The following is a 22,493-nucleotide window of genomic DNA, read 5'->3' on the forward strand; positions in this document are numbered from 1 at the left end:
CCAAAATAGTTCCACACCACCGACGTGCTGTTCCTCTTCGATATTAAAGTATCAGCTGTGTCAGTTTCTGACTGTTCCGTCGAGCAAGAGGACATTGCGCTGGACAGCATGAAAAGTCGCGTCACGTGACCACCTCAAATCGCGCACGTTGCGATTAGAAAATCGCGTTCAGTCAAATCGCGATATTATCGCGAATGCAATTAATCGTTCAGCCCTAAATTACATTCTAGACGATTCTGTGCTTCCAACTTTGTGGCAACAGTTGGGGAAGGCCCTTTCCTGTTTCAGCATGACAATGTCCCTGTGCACAAAGCGAGGTCCATAGAGAAATGGTTTGTCGAGATCGGTGTGGAACAATTTGACTGGCCTGCACAGAGCCCTGACCTCAACCCCATCAAACACCTTTGGGATGAATTGGAACGCTGACTGCGAGTCAGGCCTAATCGCCCAACATCAGTGCACGACCTCACTAATGCTCTTGTGGCTGAATGGAAGGAAGTCCCCGCAGCAATGTTCCAACATCTAGTGGAAAGCCTTCCCAGAAGAGTGGAGGCTGTTATAGCAGCAAAGGGGGGACCAACTCCATATTAATGCCCATGATTTTGGAATGAGATGTTCAACAAGCAGGTGTCCACATACTTTTGGTCATATAGTGTATATACCCATTGATTCTTGAAGAATGCAACTTATAAATGCCTCATGAGCTCAGTTCAACAGTCACCCCATCAGATCACAAAACATCAGAACCTAAAATGCTAAGCTAGTTTAACTCCATTGTTTGTAAACAATGTCATTGCAAACGAACACTATATAGCATCAAAACATGGTTAAAAGTGTTTACGTTTCATTGTCCCTCAGCTGTTTACCAAAACAGTGGCGGGGTGTCCACTTTGTTGTTGCTTGTACTGCAAAGGGGTATACTATAAAGCTGGATCAATGAGTTAGCCAGCTAACTTTGATAAGCAACCAGAAATAACGATACATTTTGTGATTCATTAAGAATCCTACACTTAGATATACGTTTTTTGGGTTGCTGAATCAGTTAGACCATGCCCATTTCAAGCTTATCTTTAAAAAATGCAAAATAATTATATTTATGGTAGTTAGCTGGCTAACTCCTTGATCCTGCTTTGTAGCCACCGTGATACATCTGCATTACTTGCTGTTTGAGGATTTAGGCTGGGTTTCTGTATAGCACTTTGTGACATCTGCTGACAAAAGGGTTTTATAAATATATTTGATTTGATTAGTATACCCCTCAGATCTGTAAGATTCCCATAATACAGTGTAATACTGTTTTGATCATTACCTCATCATTCAAATCATATCAAACTTTATTTACATAGGATTTACAAAAGTAAATTAATCACATCTATTTATCTGAAACGCAGAACATGAATTATCCAGAGTTGCTTTGCTTTCCTAGGAGTGTTATACACATCCTGTTTTTTTTATTCCCATCTTCTGACAGAAGATCACTTTGTCCTAATTATGTTTCCTTTCAGTTTTCAATCCTGTTTTCTTTCTTTGTGGACTTTATCCACATGCTTCAGCAGATAAGCCTTATGAGTGAATCTTAAACCACAGACTGAGCAGCCATGTTGTTTCACTCCTTTGTGAGTGAGTGTATGAGTGGTTAGGTTTCCCTTGAGACGGAAGCTTTTCCCACAGTCACCGCAGCTAAACGGTTTCTCTCCTGTGTGAGTCAGTATATGCCTCCTTAGGTCCCCCTTCTGACTGAAGCTTTTCCCACAGTCACCACAGCTAAACGGTTTCTCTCCTGTGTGAGTCAGTATATGTCTTCTTAGGTCCCCCTTCTGATTGAAGCTTTTACCGCAAAAATTACAGCTAAATGGTTTCTCTCCTGTGTGAGTCAGTATATGTCTTCTAAGGTACCCCTTCTGAATAAAGCACTTCCCACAGTCGCCACAGCTAAATGGCATCTCTCCTGTGTGAATACTCATGTGCATGGACAGATGTCCTTTTTGTTTTAATGTCTTGGGGAAGGTGCAGGGTTTTCCCATTGGTGGGGTCGGAGCCAATGGTGGGCTGCTGTCAAGTCCTACTAGGTCACTGCTTATGGCTGATCTGTGGATGGAGGCATTGTTTTGATTATCTGGAGGGTCACAGGGAATTTCGAAACCCTTTAGGTGGGTCACAGTGGCAAAAGGATCAGGATCCACTCGTTTAGAGTCAATATTTATGTGCTCCACAGTCTGGGTTTTAGGAAGAGTCAAGGACCAAAGTGGGTCCTCCTGATCACATTCACTTTTCACACAGGAAGGAGTGAATTTTAACTCTATATCAGGCTCCAGCCCTTGAATCTGCTGTTCCTCTATAATCTGTGTGGGCTTTGGGTCCTCCTGCCCCAGACTGGGGCTCCACTCCTGCTCACAGTGCTGCTGCTCAGGGAGAACCTCTTCAGAGACAGCGAGAGAGAGCGGCAGGGAGCCTGGAGGGAAGGAGAGGAGGAGCAGAATGAAATAGAAGACTTGAATCATACACGTGAATTACAGATCTCTATGATCTATACAGCCTTTAGACATGCCTGAGTGCAGATAGCTAGGGCCAGCTTCAAGACAGAGAATGTATCTTGGTCTAGCAGTATAACACTAGCCTGTGTCTGTGCCTGTTTCCCGTGTCAAACGGTATATCCGGTGTCAGTGGACGGTTCTGATAAGGAATGCGTTGTTTGCGTCGCAGAGTGGAATGAATGAGGAATTGATTATAAAGGATTTCCTTTAGAAAGTTACCATTTTTTATTATTTATCATTGGTATTGTCATGAGTGTCTATTTACATTGTCAGGTTGTAATATTGTCTACTGTTTTACCTATGTGGGGATTCAATTATCTGGCCCAGGTTACCCCGATGGGAGGAGTTTGAACTGGGTGAAAAATGAATGCAGTCGTTTTGGAACCGGGCTGCCTCCCGGCTGTGAGCCAGAGCCAGGTGCCCCGTTCAAATTAGTGATGTGCAGTTCGCAAACAATTACTTCTTTTTGAAGGACTCTTTTTACTGACTCGAGAGTCATGATTCGTTTTTCTGAATGACTCGTTCATTTTAGTCATTCGTTTGACCTGCTGGGCAATGAATTCTACAGCAGGATTAATACGCGCTCCTCCAGTGACGTGCTCCAACCAACAACTGTCTGTAATATATGCAAGCAAGCAAAATAGATCATGTTCCAGGCAGCATAGAGAATAAAAAGGCATGTTTAGAACTGATCATTGATCGCATGGCGCAAGAATGAATGCAATTAATTGAATGTTATGGATACAGCTTTGTTGAACCAAAACATACACAGCCTCTCCTCAGCAAACTCAAACTCGAGAGTGAATCGTCTGGGGTGCTGCAGTTCGCGAATGATATTGTGCTTATCACCCTCACGGCAGTCAAGCAATACATTCTGCCAAGAGTTGTTCACAATCTAGTCCGGTTGCGGCGACAACGAGACCTTGTTTCAAATGTACCAAATCATGTTATTTGTATGCCTAGCAATCAACAAATGTCCATTGTTTAAAGCATGCGTTTACAAGTCTGTCACAAATGACAGCTCCAATAAGCCCCATCCTTCGTCGGTAGGGGGTCCTGCATGCTCTGGGCATTACTGATTCGAATGAACGAAATGAGTCGAAATATTTTGTATTTTGACTGAATGAATCAAAGATCAGTCAGTAAAAAGAGCCGAACTTCCCATAACTAGTTCAAAGTCCATGGCGAAGTAGGCTCAAATAAAAAATGAAGTAGCTTAGGCTAGATTAAGCACGTGGACTAATGAATAGGATTCTGTGCCTTCCCAATGAAAACTAGTTTGAAAATTCTAACATATATTTCATGGAAAAGAGATGTACAGTTGAAGTCAGAAGTTTACATACACCTTAGCCAAATACATTTAAACTCAGTTTTCACAATTCCTGACATTTAATCCTAGTAAAAAATTCCCTGTCTTAGGTCAGTTAGGATCTCCACTTTATTTTAAGAATGTGAAATGTCAGAATAATAGTAGAAAGAATGATTTATTTCAGCTTTTATTTATTTCATCACATTCCCAGTGGGTCAGAAGTTTATACACTCAATTAATATTTGGTAGCATTGCCTTTAAATTGTTTAACTTGGGTCAAACGTTTTGGGTAGCCTTCCACAAGCTTCCCACAATAAGTTGGGTGAATTTTGGCCCATTCCTTCTGACAGAGCTGGTGTAACTGAGTCAGGTTTGTAGGCCTCCTTGCTCGTACACGCTTTTTCAGTTCTGCCCACAAATGTTCTATAGGATTGAGGTCAGGGCTTTGTGATGGCCACTCCAATACCTTGACTTTGTTGTCCTTAAGCAATCTTGCCACAATTTTGGAAGTATCCTTGGGGTCATTGTCCATTTGGAAGACCCATTTGAGACCAAGCTTTAACTTCCTGACTGATGTCTTGAGATGTTGCTTCAATATATCCACATCATTTTCCTTCCTCATGATGCCATCTATTTTGTGAAGTGCACCAGTCCCTCCTGCAGCAAAGTACCCCAACAGCATGATGCTGCCACCCTCGTGCTTCACTGTTGGGATGGTTTTCTTCGGCTTGCAAGCAACCCCCTTTTTTCTCCAAACATAACAATGGTCATTATGACCAAACAGTTCTATTTTTGTTTCATCAGACCAGAGGACATTTCTCCAAAAAGTACAATCTTTGTCCCCATGTGCAGTTGCCAACCGTGGTCAATTTTTTTAATGTGTCAGTAGGTGCTGTAGGTGGGTGTGGTGTGGAATCAGGCGCAGGACGCAGAAGATAAGTCCAACAAAGACTTTTAGTAGAGCACACACAAAAACACAATCCAACTGCCCGGAGGCGAGAAAATGCGCACACAGGCGTAAACAAAAGGGCGCACTAAACATGTGCGAAAATCCTCTCCTAAATACAAAGGAGGCAAGCTACAAATAGCGCACCGAAAAAGGGTAGCGCACCAACACGACATAGGAAACAATCACTCACAACACCTGACAAACACAACGAGAACTTATAGGACACTAATGACACTAAACGACAACAGGTGTACAATTCCATACAAGACCAAACGAACATAGAAACATACAACGGTGGCAGCTAGTATTCCGGAGACGACGAACGCCGAAGCCTGCCCGAGCAAGGAAGAGAGGCAGCCTCGGCCGAAACCGTGACAGTACCCCCCCCTTGATGCGCGGCTCCAGACGTGCGCCGACTCCGGCCTCGGGGACGACCAGGAGGACGCGGAGCAGGGCGCGTCGGGTGACTACGATGGAATTCCGTCAGGAGAGACGGGTCCAAAATGTCTCCCCTCGGCACCCAGCACCGTTCCTCCGGGCCGTACCCCTCCCACTCCACCAGATATTGGAGACCCCCCATCCGACGTCTCGAATCCAAGATTGACCCGGCGGAGTACGCCGGTGCCCCCTCGATGTCCAATGGGGGCGGAGGAGTCTCCCTGATCTCATTTTCTTGGAGTGGGCCAGCTACCACCGGCCTGAGAAGAGACACATGGAACGAGGGGTTAATACTTTTATACTCAACAGGTAGTTGTAATCTGTAACACACCTCGTTCAATCTTCTCAGGACTTTAAATGGCCCCACAAACCGCCGACCCAGTTTCCGACAGGGCAGGCGGAGGGGCAGGTTTCTGGTAGAGAGCCAGACTCGATCACCAGGTGCGTACACCGGTCCCTCACTGCGGTGGAGATCGGCGCTCGCCTTTTGACGACGGAGGGCCCGCTGCAGGTGGACGTGTGCAGCGTTCCACGTCTCCTCCGAGCGCCGCACCCACTCATCCACCGCAGGAGCCTCGATCTGGCTCTGCTGCCAAGGTGCCAGAACCGGCTGGTAACCTAACACACATTGGAAAGGGGTTAGGTTAGTGGAGGAATGGCGTAGGGAATTCTGGGCCATTTCTGCCCAGGGAACGTACCGTGCCCACTCCTCCGGCCGGTCCTGGCAGTATGATCTAAGAAACCTAACCACATCCTGGTTCACACGTTCCACCTGCCCATTACTCTCCGGATGGTAACCCGAGGTGAGGCTCACCGAGACCCCCAACCGCACCATAAAGGCTCTCCAGACTCTGGAGGTAAATTGGGGACCTCGATCAGACACAATATCCTCGGGTACCCCGTAGTGCCGGAAAACATGGGTGAATAGCGCTTCGGCGGTCTGTAGGGCCGTAGGAAGGCCCACATAGGGAGCAAACGACAGGCCTTAGAGAACCGGTCCACAACGACCAGTATAGTAGTATTCCCCTGTGAGGGAGGAAGGTCAGTGATGAAATCCACCGAGAGGTGAGACCATGGTCGTTGTGGAACGGGCAGGGGTAGTAACTTACCCCTAGGCAGATGTCTAGGCGCCTTACACTGGGCGCACACCGAGCAGGAGGAGACATAAACCCTCACATCCCTCACCAACGTGGGCCACCAGTACTTAGCACTAAGGCAGTGCACTGTCCGGCCGATACCAGGATGTCCAGAGGAGGGTGACGTGTGAGCCCAATAGATCAATCGATCCCGAACCTCGAGCGGAACGTACTTCCGACCCTCCGGGCATTGAGGTGGACTAGGGTCGGTGCGCAGCGCCCGCTCGAGCTCAGCATCGACCTCCCACACTACCGGTGCCACCAGACAAGACTCCGGCAGTATGGGAGTGGGCTCCACGGACCTCTCCTCCGTGTCATACCGCCGAGACAGCGCGTCTGCCTTACCGTTCTGTGACCCAGGGATGTATGTGATCTTAAATATGAACCGGGTCAAAAACATATTCCACCGCGCCTGGCGAGGGTTTAGTCTCCTAGCTTCCCGGATGTACACATACACAAAAAAAAAAATGTATGCACGCATGACTGTAAGTCGCTTTGGATAAAAGCGTCTGCTAAATGGCATATTATATTATTATTATATTATTATGTACTCCAGGTTACGGTGGTCCGTCAAAATGAGGAAAGGGTGTTGAGCCCCCTCAAGCCAGTGCCTCCACACCTTTAGGGCCTGTACCACGGCTAACAGCTCCCTGTCCCCTACGTCATAATTTCGCTCCGCCGGACTGAGCTTCTTGGAATAAAAAGCACAGGGGCGGAGTTTAGGTGGCGTGCCAGACCGTTGCGAAAGCACGGCTCCTATACCGGCCTCTGACGCGTCCACCTCTACCTGAAATGGTAAAGAGGGATCCGGATGCGCCAGCACCGGAGCCGAGGTAAACAGGTCCTTCAGCCTCCCAAACGCCCTGTCCGCCTCGGCTGACCACTGCAGACGCACCGGACCCCCCTTCAAAAGAGACGTTATGGGAGCTGCCACCTGTCCAAAACCCCGGATAAACCTCCGGTAGTAATTCGCAAACCCCAAAAACTGCTGCACCTCCTTCACAGTGGTTGGCGTTTGCCAATTACGCACGGCTGACACCCGGTCTACCTCCATCTTCACCCCTGACGCAGACAACTGATAACCCAAAAAGGAGACCGACTCCTGGAAAAACAGACACTTCTCTGCCTTGACATACAGGTCGTGCTCCAACAGCCTCCGCAACACTCGGCGCACCAGTGCCACATGCTCGACTCGGGTAGACGAGTACACGAGAATGTCATCTATGTACACGACCACCCCCTGCCCCTGCATGTCCCTGAAGATCTCATCCACGAATGATTGGAAAACTGAAGGAGCGTTCATCAACCCGTATGGCATGACAAGATACTCGTAATGGCCCGAGGTGGTACTAAAGGCTGTCTTCCATTCATCGCCCCCCCCTAATGCGCACCAAGTTGTACGCGCTCCTGAGATCTAATTTAGTGAAGAAACGCACCCCGTGCAATGACTCCGTCATGGTCGCAATCAGCGGGAGTGGGTAACTGTACTTCACCGTGATCTGATTGAGACCACGGTAATCAATGCACGGGCGTAACCCACCATCCTTTTTCTTCACAAAAAAGAAACTCGAGGACGCAGGGGAAGTAGAGGGCCGTATGTATCCTTGTCTCAGAGATTCGTCTATGTAAGTCTCCATAGCTCTCTTCTCCTCCTGAGACAGAGGATACACATGGCTCCGTGGGAGCGCCGCTCCTGCCTGGAGGTCTATCGCACAATCTCCCTGCCTATGGGGAGGCAACTGCGTCGCCCTCGACTTACTGAACACAATAGCCAAATCCCCATACTCAGGGGGAACGTGCAATGCGGGCACCTGGTTTGGACTCTCCACCGAGGTAGCCCCTACGGAAACGCCTAAACATCGACCCACACACTGGGCAGACCACTCCATCAGAGCCCTCTCCTGCCACGAAATAGACGGGTTATGGGTACTCAACCAGGGCATGCCCAGCACCACCGGATACGCAGGCGAGTCGATCAGAAATAGCTGGATCATCTCCTGATGACCCCCCTGCGCACACATCCTAAGTGGCGCCGTGACCTCCCTGATCAAGCCCGATCCCAACGGACGGCTATCTAGGGCATGAACGGGGAAGGGGACGTCAACAGGGAGAAGGGGAATCCCTAAGGCTAAACAAAATTTCTTATCAACAAAATTCCCAGCCGCGCCTGAATCTACCAGCGCCTTATGCTGGGAATGAGGTGCTACCTGTGGAAAACGCACAGGTATACAGAGGTGCGCAACAGAGAGCTCTGGGTGAGTGGGGCGCCTACTCACCACGAAGGACTCCCCAGTGCGGGGCCTGTCGTTTTCTCCCCTAGGAGGCCATCCCCAGCACCTAGCCGCGGTGTGTCCTCCCCGACCACAGTTGGTGCAGGAGATGGACCCCCTCGTACTCCGACCCCTCCTCTCTCTAGCGCCAGCGCCCCCGAGCTCCATGGGGCTCGGCTCGGAGACGCTGGAGGGTGAAATGGACGGACCTCCCTCGGGACGTCCGCGGGTAACCAGCAGGGTGTCCAGCCTGATGGACATGTCGACTAACTGGTCGAAAGAGAGGCTGGTGTCCCGACAGGCCAGCTCCCGACGGACGTCCTCACGTAGGGCCCGCTCATTCCACCCTGCATCCGCCGCTAGAGTACGGAATTCCAACGCGAACTCCTGGGCACTCCTCTTCCCCTGCCGGAGGCAGAACAGACGCTCCCCCGCCGCTTTCCCCTCTGGTGGATGGTCAAACACCGCCCTGAAGCGGCAGGAGAACTCAGCGTAAGTGATGGTGGTAGCGTCTATCCTCCTCCACTCGGCGTTGGCCCATTCTAACGCCTTGCCGGAAAGGCAGGAGATAAGGGCGGACACGCTCTCGTGTCCCGAGGGCGCCGGGTGCACGGTGGCCAGGTAAAGCTCCACCTGGAGAAGGAAGCCCTGACACCCGGCAGCGGTCCCATCGTAGGCCCTCGGGAGCGAGAGTCGAACTCCTCTGGGTTCCGGAGCGGGAATGGGCAGACTTGCTGATGGTGATGGTAGGGACGGTGGCGTTGGGGGTGTTCCTCGGGTCTCCCAGCGTTGGAGCGTGTTGATCACATCCTGCAGGGCGGTCCCGATCCGCAGGATCTGGTCATTCTGCTCCCGAACCCGCTCCTCCAACGTCTCCTGTGCTGCTGCGGCTCCTGCTGATTCCATTCAGATGGTGAGTGATTCTGTCAGTAGGTGCTGTAGGTGGGTGTGGTGTGGAATCAGGCGCAGGACGCAGAAGATAAGTCCAACAAAGACTTTTAGTAGAGCACACACAAAAACACAATCCAACTGCCCGGAGGCGAGAAAATGCGCACACAGGCGTAAACAAAAGGGCGCACTAAACATGTGCGAAAATCCTCTCCTAAATACAAAGGAGGCAAGCTACAAATAGCGCACCGAAAAAGGGTAGCGCACCAACACGACATAGGAAACAATCACTCACAACACCTGACAAACACAACGAGAACTTATAGGACACTAATGACACTAAACGACAACAGGTGTACAATTCCATACAAGACCAAACGAACATAGAAACATACAACGGTGGCAGCTAGTATTCCGGAGACGACGAACGCCGAAGCCTGCCCGAGCAAGGAAGAGAGGCAGCCTCGGCCGAAACCGTGACATAATGGCGGTTTTGGAGCAGTGGCTTCTTCCTTGCTGAGCGGCCTTTCAGGTTATGTCGATATAGGACTAGTTTTACTGTGGATATAGATACTTTTGTACCTGTTTCCTCCAGCATCTTCACAAAGTCCTTTGCTGTTGTTCTGGGATTGATTTTCACTTTTCGGACCAAAGTACGCTCATCTCTAGGAGACAGAACGAGTCTCCTTCCTGAGCGGTATGACGGCTGCGTGGCCCCATGGTGTTTATACAGTGAGGGGAAAAAAGTATTTGATCCCCTGCTGATTTTGTACGTTTGCCCACTGACAAAGAAATTATCAGTCTATAATTTTTATGGTAGGTTTATTTGAACAGTGAGAGACAGAATAACAACAAAAAAATCCAGAAAAACGCATGTCAAAAATGTTATAAATTGATTTGCATTTTAATGAGGGAAATAAGTATTTGACCCCTCTGCCAAACATTACTTAGTACTTGGTGGCAAAACCCTTGTTGGCAATCACAGAGGTCAGACGTTTCTTGTAGTTGGCCACCAGGTTTGCACACATCTCAGGAGGGATTTTGTCCCACTCCTCTTTGCAGATCTTCTCCAAGTCATTAAAGTTTCGAGGCTGACGTTTGGCAACTCAAACCTTCAGCTCCCTCCACAGATTTTCTATGGGATTAAGGTCTGGAGACTGGCTAGGCCACTCCAGGACCTTAATGTGCTTCCACTTGAGCCACTCCTTTGTTGCCTTGGCCGTGTGTTTTGGGTCATTGTCATGCTGGAATACCCATTCACGACCCATTTTCAATGCCCTGGCTGAGGGAAGGTGGTTCTCACCCAAGATTTGACGGTACATGGCCCCGTCCATCGTCCCTTTTATGCGGTGAAGTTGTCCTGTCCCCTTAGCAGAAAAACACGACGAGTTGAGTTGTTGCCAAAGTGCTCCATTTTGGTCTCATCTGACCACAACACTTTCACCCAGTTCTCCTCTGAATCATTCAGAAGTTCATTGGCAAACTTCAGATGGGCCTGTATATGTGCTTTCTTGAGCAGGGGGACCTTGCGGGCGTTGCAGGATTTCAGTCCTTCACGGCGTAGTGTGTTACCAATTGTTTTCTTGGTGACTATGGTCCCAGCTGCCTTGAGATAATTGACAAGATCCTCCTGTGTAGTTCTTGGCTGATTCCTCACCGTTTTCATGATCATTGCAACTCCACGAGGTGAGATCTTGCATGGAGCCCCAGGCCGAGGGAGATTGACAATTATTTTGTGTTTCTTCCATTTGCGAATAATCGCACCAACTGTTGTCACCTTCTCACCAAGCTGCTTGGCGATGGTCTTGTAGCCCGTTCCAGCCTTGTGTAGGTCTACAATCTTGTCCCTGACATCCTTGGAGAGCTCTTTGGTCTTGGCCATGGTGGAGAGTTTGGAATCTGATTGATTGATTGCTTCTATGGACAGGTGTCTTTTATACAGGTAACAAACTGAGATTAGGAGCACTCCCTTTAAGAGTGTGCTCCTAATCTCAGCTCGTTACCTGTATAAAAGACACCTGGGAGCCAGAAATCTTTCCCTCATTAAAATGCAAATCAATTTCTAACATTTTTGACATGCGTTTTTCTTTTTTTTTTTGTTGTTATTCTGTTTCTCACTGTTCAAATAAACCTACCATTAAAAATTATAGACTGATCATTTCTTTGTCAGTGGGAATACGTACAAAATCAGCAGGGGATCAAATACTTTTTCCCCCTCACTGTACTTGCGAAGTATTGTTTGTACAGATGAACGTGGTACCTTCAGGCGTTTGGAAATTGCTCCCAAGGATGAACCAGACTTGTGGAGGTCTACCATTTTTTTCTGAGGTCTTGGCTGATTTCTTTTGATTTTCCCATGATGTCAAGCAAAGAGGCACTGAGTTTGAAGATAGGCCTTGAAATACATCCAAAGGTACACCTCCAATTGACTCAAATTATGTCAATTAGCCTATCAGAAGCTTCTAAAGCCAAGACATCATTTTCTGGAATTTCCCAAGCTGTTTAAAGGCACCGTCAACTTAGTGTATGTAAACTTCTGACCCACTGGAATTGTGATACAGTGAATTATAAGTGAAATAATCTGTCTGTAAACAATTGTTGGAAAAATATCTTGTGTCATGCACAAAGTAGATGTCTTAACCGACTTGCCAAAACTATAGTTTGTTAACAAGAAATTTGTGGAGTGGTTGAAAAACAAGTTTTAATGACTCCAACCTAAGTGTATGTAAACTTCCGACTTCAACTGTATATTTCTGGACAATGCACCATGCTGCCTTGTTGACAACATGAGCGAGCGTTGCAGGTTACGGTTTGATTTGAGAAGGGCGCTCCTCCCTCACCACTTTTGCCTGTTCACGTCACAGGTCAATAGCCCATTGCACTTAATCAAACTCCCTCATTGAAAGCATATATGCATGTTCTATTGGTCCGTACAACATGCTATCACAATCTATTGGCCAGTCTGTTAAAAACAATTGGTCAGATCCACGTAATTCATCTAACCTACCATATTGTTATTTTGGTGTTTACATATTCCTTTGGTCAGTGCAACATGTACTCACAATCTATTGGTTGGTCATTCTACAACTTAATTATCAATCACATCATGGTTTTTATTTGCATATCCATTGTGATTGGTCCCTTGAAATGTATAAAAGCCTCATTCTGTTTTACTTCTGTAAAACCCTGAAGAAGGCCAAAAGCCGAAACGCGTAGATTCTACTTTTAGCAATAAAGACACTTTTTCAAATGTAATTCCATTGTCCTCCAAGTGTTGCCAAATATCCTCTCTAGCAAAGTTTGCTCCTTAATTCATGCACTTTGGTTGGAAAGTGAGGTAGCGGCAGTGATCCCTTCCCTTTGCATCACCGAGTGGTGCCCAGGAAATAATTAAAAACAAATTATTAGATGCGAAAATCACACCTCCAATTCAAAACCAAACATGGATGTCAATGTTTGAGCAGGATGTGCAAACACGCTTCGTTCTACATCCTGTCTGTAGCAGCATGGTGCCCGTATTGCCAGGATGATTAGCTAGGACAAACAGGTGTGAAACACACAGATGTGCCAGACCAACTGTGATTTACAACCTGATAGCAATATTTTTGGGACTACCAAGAAATGTATTGGTGAATTATATTAATCATGCATTGAACTGCATCCATCTACTCTGCCAACAATGCCTTACTGTGCGTCATGAAATTTTGAGTCAAATAAAACCTATTTTAAAACCTTGTAAAGCATAAACTGGGACTTTTATATTTTTTACTGATATTATGTTTGTTTCATATCTGCAAAGTAGTTAAGAGGCAGTCATTTACACTTTAAAGGGACAGCTGAACATTTGTCTCACCTAATGATTGTGCTTGATTGAGCATGGATCATGCCCAAAAACGTTTATTCATGAACTTTGTCATTTGTAATTATTAAAACATTAATTAACATTAATCAAATACATTAATTGTTCTCCTAGATTTTTGTGCGTGTGGGAAATTATTCTCTTATATTTTAGATGTGCTGTTAGCTTAATAAGAAAGCATTAATGATTAAACATAATAGGTTTGTGCTGTACTGATATAGACTGTTTAACATAACAAGCTGTGATTCATGTGAGGAACTATTAGGGGGTAGGCTGAGATAAGGCTTGTGTCTCACATACACACACACTGCCTCTTTGTTAGACCGCTCAAGGACATGTGTTCTGCTACAAAGATGTCTGAGAGTGCTGACTCTCTGGACAAGTTGTGGAGATAATTACTAATGCCTGGCAACAGTGAAGCGCCAAGGGAATGGGACCAGCCTGTGCGCCAACGATAGGCTGAGTAAGTCTAAACCACGCTCAGTCTCTACTCTGATAGGCCTGCTTGGAGCAGGAACTATCTCTGTCAGAGTATTAAAATAATAACTTTGGGTTGGGACAGTTAGTTCTCTGACTACCCTGCGTGGTATTTCAGTGGACCCGTATATACGAACATCATATTTACCATTGAAGTGTTTTGCATTAATTAAAATACTAGTCTATTTTAGAAGACGTGTATTGACCTCTTTTTGTTCCAATACCAGATTTGAATTGACGCAACTTAACATGCGCTTCTACATTTTTACTTAGCTGCACATTATGTACTCCTTGTAAAAAATGTCAGCGAAGAGCCCGGAACTCTAATTATAAATAAGCCGTATCCCTCAGCATTTTGTAGCAGGGCAGGCACTTTGTGGATTCTTGATGTTCAGTTGTAGAACTGTATCTGTTTTTACTATTGAATCTAAATCATTTATTTTAACATACATTGGTTAAAAGACACAGGTCACAAAAATTAAATTAAATGAAGCAATATACCCCATTACTTCGGAAAGTATTCAGACCCCTTCACTTTTTCCACATTTTGTTACGTTACAGCCTTATTCTAAAATGGATTAAATAAAAATCCTCTCTCATTAATCTACACACAATACCCCATAAGGACAAAGCAAAAACAGGATTTTAGAATTTTTTGCCCCCCAAAAAAAGAAACACCTTATTTACATAACTATGGGACTCGAAATTGAGCTCAGGTACATCCTGTTTCCATTGATCATCCTTGAGATGTTTCTACAACTTGATTGGAGTCCACCTGTGGTAAATTCAATTGATTGGACATGATTTGGGAAGGCATACACACCTGTCTGTATAAGGTCCCACAGATAACAGTGCATGTCAGAGCAAAAACCAAGACATAAGGTCAAAGGAAAGACAGTATTGTGTCGAGGCACAGATCTGGGGAAGGGTACCAAATAATGTCTGCAGCATTGAAGGTCCCCAAGAACACAGTGGCCTCCATCATTCTTATATGGAAGAAGTTTAGAACCACCAAGACTCTTCCTAGAGCTGGCCGCCCGGCCAAACTGAGCAATCGGGGGAGAAGGACCTTGGTCAGGGAGGTGACCAAGAACCCGATGGTCACTCTGACAGATCTCCAGAGTTCCTCTGTGGAGATGGGAGGACTCTCAGATCATGAGAAACAAGATTATCTGGTCTGATGAAACCAAGATTGAACTCCTTGGTATTTGGTTTTTAATATACTTAAGTATCAAAAGTAAATGTAATTGTTAAAATATACTTAAGTATCAAAACTAAAAGTATAAATCATTTCACATTTCTTCTATTAAGCAAACCAGTACTGAGTTAAGGGTTTGAATACTTATGTAAATGTGATAATGACTAAAATGTAAATGTAATAATATTTTTTAATATAAATGTGAAGGAAAAAAAATTGCCTGTTTTTGTTTTGTCATTATGGGGTATTTTGTGTAGATTGAGGGGGGGGGGGCTATTTAATCCATTTTAGAATAAGGCTGTAACATAACAAAATATGGAGAAAGTCAAGGGGTCTGAATACTTTCCGAATGCACTGTACTAGTAATACATTTCTTGTTTTAGAAACATTACAAAGCATGCTCATCCGTTTTTATGTGATTTGTTGTGTAATTATGGCTGAAACAATATTGTGGCTGGTAAGAAATTTGAGTGGCTGGTAGATTTTTTAATCTACCTGACACAGTGGACCAAAAAGTTAGTTTCCCACCCTGCCTCCAACGTGGGAAAAGCATTGCCGAACAGGTACAGACACAGGTCGGTTAATAACTTGCATAGTGGGCTAGTTTTATACTGCTAGACCAAGATACAATCGAGATACAATGTCGGTCTAGAAGCTGGGCTAAGTTGTACCCCTGCCTATATCCCATTTCAATCAACTTTTTCGTGACAAAGACAACTTTTTAATCATGCACGGTCAAAGTTACAGTAGATAACTGTTCTTTAACCCTAAAGTTGAGGCATATTTTTGTTCAAAGCGGTTTATAAATTTTTTTATAACTTTGTCATCATCCTTTTTTCCCCTTTTTTTTCTACCACATCGCTGGTATATACACACTACCGGTCAAAAGTTTGGGGTCACTTAGAAATGTCCTTGTTTTCCATGAAAACATACATGAAATGAGTTTGAATACGAAATATAGCAAAATGAATTGGAATGTCATTGACAAGGTTAGAAATAATGATTTTTAATTGAAATAATAATTGTGTCCTTCAAACTTTGCTTTCGTCAAAGAATCCTCCATTTGCAGCAATTACAGCCTTGCAGACCATTGGCATTCTAGTTGTCAATTTGTTGAGGTAATCTGAAGAGATTTCACCCCATGCTTCCTGAAGTACCTCCCACAAGTTGGATTGGCTTGATGGGCACTTCTTACGGTCAAGCTGCTCCCACAACAGCTCAATAGGGTTGAGATCCGGTGACTGTGCTGGCCACTCCATTATAGACAGAATACCAGCTGACTGCTTCTTCCCTAAATAGTTATTGCATAGTTTGGAGCTGTGCTTTGGGTCATTGTCCTGTTGTAGGAGGAAATTGGCTCCAATCAAGCGCCGTCCACAGGGTATGGCATGGTGTTGCAAAATGGAGTGATAGCCTTCCTTCTTCAAGATCCCTTTTACCCTGTACAAATCTCCCACTTTACCACCACCAAAGCACCCCCAGACCATCACATTGCATCCACCATGCTTGACAGATGGCATCAAGCACTTCTCCAGCATCTTTTCATTTGGTCTGCGTCTCACAAATGTTCTTCTTTGTGATCCGAACATCTCAAACTTCGAACACTTTATTCCAATCTTCCTCTGTCCAGTGTGTGTTCTTTTGCCTATCTTAATCTTTTATTTTTATTGGCCAGTCTGAGATATGGGTTTTTCTTTGCAACTCTGCCTAGAAGGTCAGCATCCCGGAGTTGCCTCTTCACTGTTGACGTTGAGACTGGTGTTTTGCGGGTACTATTTAATGAAGCTGCCAGTTGAGGACCTGTGAGGCGTCTGTTTCTCAAACTAGACACTAATGTATTTGTCCTCTTGCTAAGTTGTGCACCGGGGCCTCCCACTCCTCTTTCTATTCTGGTTAGAGCCAGTTTATGCTGTTCTGTGAAGGCAGTAGGACACAGCGTTGTACAGGATCTTCAGTTTCTTGGCAATTTCTTGCATGGAATAGCCTTAATTTCTCAGAACAAGAATAGACTGACGAGTTTCAGAAGAAAGTTCTTTGTTTCTGGCCATTTTGAGCCTGTAATCGAACCACAATTGCTGATGCTCCAGATACTCAACTAGTCTCAAGAAGGCCAGTTTTGTTGCTTCTTTAAATCAGCACAACAGTTTTCAGCTGTGCTAACATAATTGCAAAAGGGGTTTCTAATGATCAATTAGCCTTTATAAATGATAACTTGGATTAGCAAATACAACGTGCCATTGGAACAGAGGACTGATGGTTGTTGATAATGGGCCTCTGTACACCTATGTAGATATTCCATAAAAAAATCAGCCTTTTCCAGCTACAATAGCCATTTAGAACATTAACAATGTCTACACTGTATTTCTGATCAATTTTATGTTATTTTAAATGGGAAAAAAATTGAATTTCTTTCGAAAACAAGGAAATTTCTGCAGTACAGAACTCCGATATGCTCAGAATCCACACAGAGAGCTGTATTGGTGTGTATTCTCCGAAATGTAGTTAGTCTAGTGGAATCAGCCTGATTGCTAGGTTCACCATTCTGTTTCACTTCACGTATCAGTCTGGCCTTTCTCCAATCGATGGCCATTTGGTAGTCTGATTAATCAGGCTGTAATACAAAATTAATTGGTATATTCAGCCTGAAACTAATGACTGCAAAATCTTGTAAATGTTCCATACAAGCCAGAATGTTTAATAAAATTACATTTGAACTTACTCTACTGGTGGTCTGTGTGGTTTGTCCTTCAGCCGCTCGAAATGTAGGATAAAATATCCACAGGAGAGTATTGTTTACCCGAGTGCCGGTACTAAAGTTGACATTTCTATCACCTGGTACATGCTCAAAACCATGTGAATACCTGCTGACTTCAGTTAGTATGCATGCATCGCGTGCACGTGTTTGCTCATGACTGAAGACATGTGTACAAGATGGAAGTCCATGCACGCAATGCATGCATACTAACTGAAGTCAGCATGTGTTTACATGGTTTTGTGCATGTGTGATAGAAATGCCAACTTCAGTACTGACACTCTAAACAGTCGGGTAAACAATACTTTCTTGTGGATATTTTGTCTAAAATTTCAACCATCTGAAGGACCAAATATATTATTAAACATTCTGGCTTGTAATGCCTCGATCAGACCGACAGCATCATTGCATCAATGTTGCATAATAAATTCTGCAGTTAAACTTTTTTCATTATGTATTCCAAACATTTTTGTGAATATGTGTGCAACAAAAGTTCAACATTCACCTTTTGCTACTATCTGTCAAATCTACGCATACAGTTTGATGCATACGCTGGATAAATCCAAAGTATGCCCCACACAGAACGCACTGCAAATGCCTCTGCAACGCTGCAAGGAATGTACTTCTGGTGTACCAATACGCAATGAAGCTGTCGGTCTGATCGAGGCGTAAGGAACATTTACATGATTTGGCAGTCATTAGTTTCAGGCTGTATATACACCAATTAATTGTGTATTACAGCCTGATTAATCAGACTAGGCATTTGGAATATGTTAGAAAATGACTGGTCCAATCAGCATCCTCTCAGAAATAATGGGTGGGTTTAGGACAAAATCCCACTTGGCCAAACACTGAGGGGATTTGATTAATATGGCCCGGCTGGGTGGAGTTTGCACTGGGTGAAAATGGATTGCATTAGTTTTGCCTACCCACTCTGGCCGACGTCGAAGTCGGCTCAAAACAAAAGTGAAGTAGGTTAAACACATGGAGTAATTCATAGGATTTAGTGTTTTCACATGCAAAAGTGATTGCCTTTGATAAAAACGCTTTATCTGCCTTCCACGTGAAAACTAGTTAGAAAATTCAAAAACATATATTTTATGGAAAAGAGATGTTGTATGTTTCTGGACGATGCATCATGCTGCATTGTTGACAATATGACTGAGTGGCGCGATTACTGTTCGATTTGAGCAGGGTGCCCCTCCCTCATCGGCTTCTCATGGTCATGTGGCGGGCCAAAGCCCGGTGCAACCTAGCCCAACTTAATTGAACAGTGCTTTGAACTAGGCCGTCCTCTGACTGGTTGACGGTGATTCAATCGCCAACAAGTTCATTTTGAAAAATGCCCCTCACTACAGAGGTAGACTCAAACTGTTTCAATGAGAAGGAATGGAAGACTGATAAGTGAAGTGAAATAGAATTGCGAACGCAGCGATCAGGATGGTTCCACCAGGCTAGTTATTCTAGGGCGAATCTAAAAAAAGTATTTATTTGAATCCAGGTTTTTCTGAAGACATAACATTAAGTTATACATAATATCATCAGAGGGTGGAGGGGGATCTGTATCAGTGATCTAGAGACAGATCACCTGCATAGACATAGGAGCCCCTTATGTAAAAAATTACCTTAGTTACTCTACCAGTTGAAGGTTTGGACACACCTACTCATTCAAGGGATTTTATTTATTTTTACATTGTAGAATAATAGTGAAGACATCAAAACTATGAAATAACACACATGGAATCATGTAGTAACCAAATAAGTGTTAAATAAATCAAAATATATTTTATATTTGAGATTCTTCAAATAGCCACCCTTTGCCTTGATGACAGCTTTGCACAAGCTTGGCATTCTCTCAACCAGCTTCATGATGTAGTCACCTGGAATGCATTTCAAGTAACAGGTGTGCCTTCTTAAAAGTTAATTTGTGGAATTTCTTTCCTTCTTAATGCGTTTGAGCCAATCCGTTGTGTTGTGACAAGGTAGGGGGGTATACAGAAGATACCCCTATTTGGCAAAATACCAAGTTCATATTATGGCAAGAACAGCTCTAATAAGCAAAGAGAAATGACAGTCCATCATTACTTTAAGACATGAAGGTCACTATTATTCTGCAATGTAAAAATTAGTAAAAAATAAAGAAAAACCCTTGAATGAGTAGGTGTGTCCAAACAACTCATGGAAGTGAATGAATACCTCGTAGAACTGAAATTACAGAATCCAGCTACCTTCTGAATGTACACATAGTGCTGCATTGGTGTGTATTCTCCGAAAAATAGTTATAGAGTTCCTATAATATCCTCCAATATTCTATATGTACAACTTGATATGATATTGTGGGTGCTATCCCATTTGGTTTGAAGTGACAAGAGCATTTAGTCATGTTTTATTTAAGCATGCTACCTTAGCCATACCACTCCCATTGTTTCACTTACAGTGATGCTAATGCTGGCAGTGGGGTAAGTACATAAAGAAAACTAAGCCTTTAAATGGCAGTCGTTCTTACCATAAATATGACTAAATGTATATTTAAACGTTCTGAAAACGAAATGATACTATTATCATACGATGGTAAATCAGATGTTCAGTACTAATGTGGATTGTACTTTGGAAAAAAGCTGCACAAAGGAAACATATTTTCGTTTTACAGAATATGCAAAGTAACTATAATTTTGATCAAATAAAGGTTTTAGTCAAGTTTGTTTTCAGATAACATTAATTACATGTCTAGTTATGTTTGATATGAAATAATTCGATGTTTTGGCTATGATTGATACTTCCAATCGTTTTTTCTTGGGATCAAACTATGTTGGTAGCTTTAGGGGTTAAAAAAACTATGAAATGGCGATTACTGTTATGTTAAACAGTTGATTAATTGAGTAGAACTATAGCTATCTATCAGGATATCTACATACTAACCTATTTTACATAGTGGTATCTCCTGTGTGATCCGCAGCATTCTCCGTAGCCGATCATTCTCCTCCTGGTACTCCACTACTGTTTTCTCAACTGCCCCGACAATCTCCTCAACTGCTGCCGTTAAACGCTCATTTAAAAACACATGCAACAACTGTAGTTTAGACATTTTCAGTCGAATTAGAGTTGTGCAACCTATTCAGTTCAGTTAGAGGGTCTTTCTTCACTCCACACAAGCAATGCAAAATAAAGTCGTCTACAATCCTACTTCCGTGTTCTAGTCATTTAAAAAAAAAAAACTCCTTGGTTCTGGTGGGGTGGCAAACTCGGAAACGTCCAACAGCGCCGCCAGTTGGATGGAGGTTTATTACTTTACAAGGCAGCCTACAGACCAGTAGTAAATGGAAACGATAACTACATGTAGACAAACAGTGTTTAACATACAGTGCCTTCGGAAAGTGTTCAGACCCCTTGACTTTTTCCACATTTTGTTACGTTACAGCCTTATTATAAAATTGATCAAATTGCCCCTCCCCCCTCTCATCAATCTACACACAATACCCCATAATGACAAAGCAAAAACAGGATTTAGACATTTTTGCAAATGTATTACAAATAAAAAACGGAAATATCACATTTACATAAGTATTCAGACCCTTTACTCAGTACTTTGTTGAAGCACCTTTGGCAGCGATTACAGCCTCGAGTTTTCTTGGATATTATGCTACAAGCTTGGCACACCTGTATTTGGGGAGTTTCTCTCATTCTTCTCTGCAGATCCTCTCAAGCTCTGCACAGCTATTTTCAGGTCTCTCCAGAGATGTCCGATCAAGTCCGGGCTCTGCCTGGGCCACTCAAGGACATTCAGAGACTTGTCCCAAAGCCACTCCTGTGTTGTCTTGGTTGTGTGCTTAGGGTCGTTGTCCTGTTGGAAGTTGAAACTTTGCCCCAGTCTGAGGTCATGAGCGCTCTGGAGCAGGTTATCATCAAGGATCTCTCTGTACTTTGCTCCGTTCACCTTTGCCTCGATCCTGACTAGTCTCCCAGTACCTGCCGCTGAAAACATCCCCACAGCATGATGCTGCCACCATCATGCTTCACCGTAGGGATGGTGCCAGGTTTCCTCCAGACGTGATGCTTGGCATTCAGGCCAAAGAGTTCTATCTTGGTTTCATCAGACCAGAGAATCTTGTTTCTCATGGTCTGAGAGTCTTTAGGTGCCTTTTGGCAAACTCCAAGCGGGCTGGAGTGGCTTCCGTCTGGTCACTCTAGCATAAAGGCCTGATTGGTGGAGTGCTGCAGGGATGGTTGTCCTTCTGGAAGTTTCTCCCATCTCCACAGAGGAACTCTAAAGCTCTGTCAGAGTGACCATCAGGTTTTTGGTCACCTCCCTGACCAAGGCCCTTCTCCCCCGATTGCTCAGTTTGGCCCGGGTGGCCAGCTCTAGGAAGAGCCTTGGTGGTTCCAAACTTCTTCCATTTAAAAATGATGGAGGCCACAGTGTTCTTGGGGACCTTCAATGCTGCAGACATTTTTTGGTACCCTTCCGCAGATCTGTGCCTCGACACAATCCTGTCTCGGCGCTCTACGGACAATTCCTTCAACCTCATGTCTTGTTTTTTGCTCTGACATGCACTGTCATCTGTGGGACCTTATATAGACAGGTGTGGGCCTTTCCAAATCATGTCCAATCAATTGAATTTACCACAGGTGGACTCCAATCAAGTTGTAGAAACATCTCAAGGATGATATATGTAAACAGGATGC

General features: G+C 44.4%; 1 protein-coding gene across 1 annotated transcript; it reads right to left on the bottom strand.

Annotated features, from left to right (window-relative positions):
- Positions 1–1,318: 1,318 nt before the first annotated feature.
- LOC311131761 (uncharacterized protein) lies at positions 1,319–21,009 on the bottom strand. The gene is made up of 2 exons (XM_084164893.1): positions 20,730–21,009; positions 1,319–2,452 (listed from the first exon to the last, which is right to left on the bottom strand). Exons 1-2 carry the CDS (start codon positions 20,893–20,895, stop codon positions 1,509–1,511), a joined length of 1,110 nt encoding a protein of 369 aa, XP_084021019.1. The 5' UTR covers positions 20,896–21,009; the 3' UTR covers positions 1,319–1,508.
- Positions 21,010–22,493: the final 1,484 nt, after the last annotated feature.

Source organism: Coregonus lavaretus, assembly GCF_964263955.1.
Source record: "Coregonus lavaretus genome assembly, chromosome: 7".
NCBI classification, from domain to species: domain Eukaryota; kingdom Metazoa; phylum Chordata; class Actinopteri; order Salmoniformes; family Salmonidae; genus Coregonus; species Coregonus lavaretus.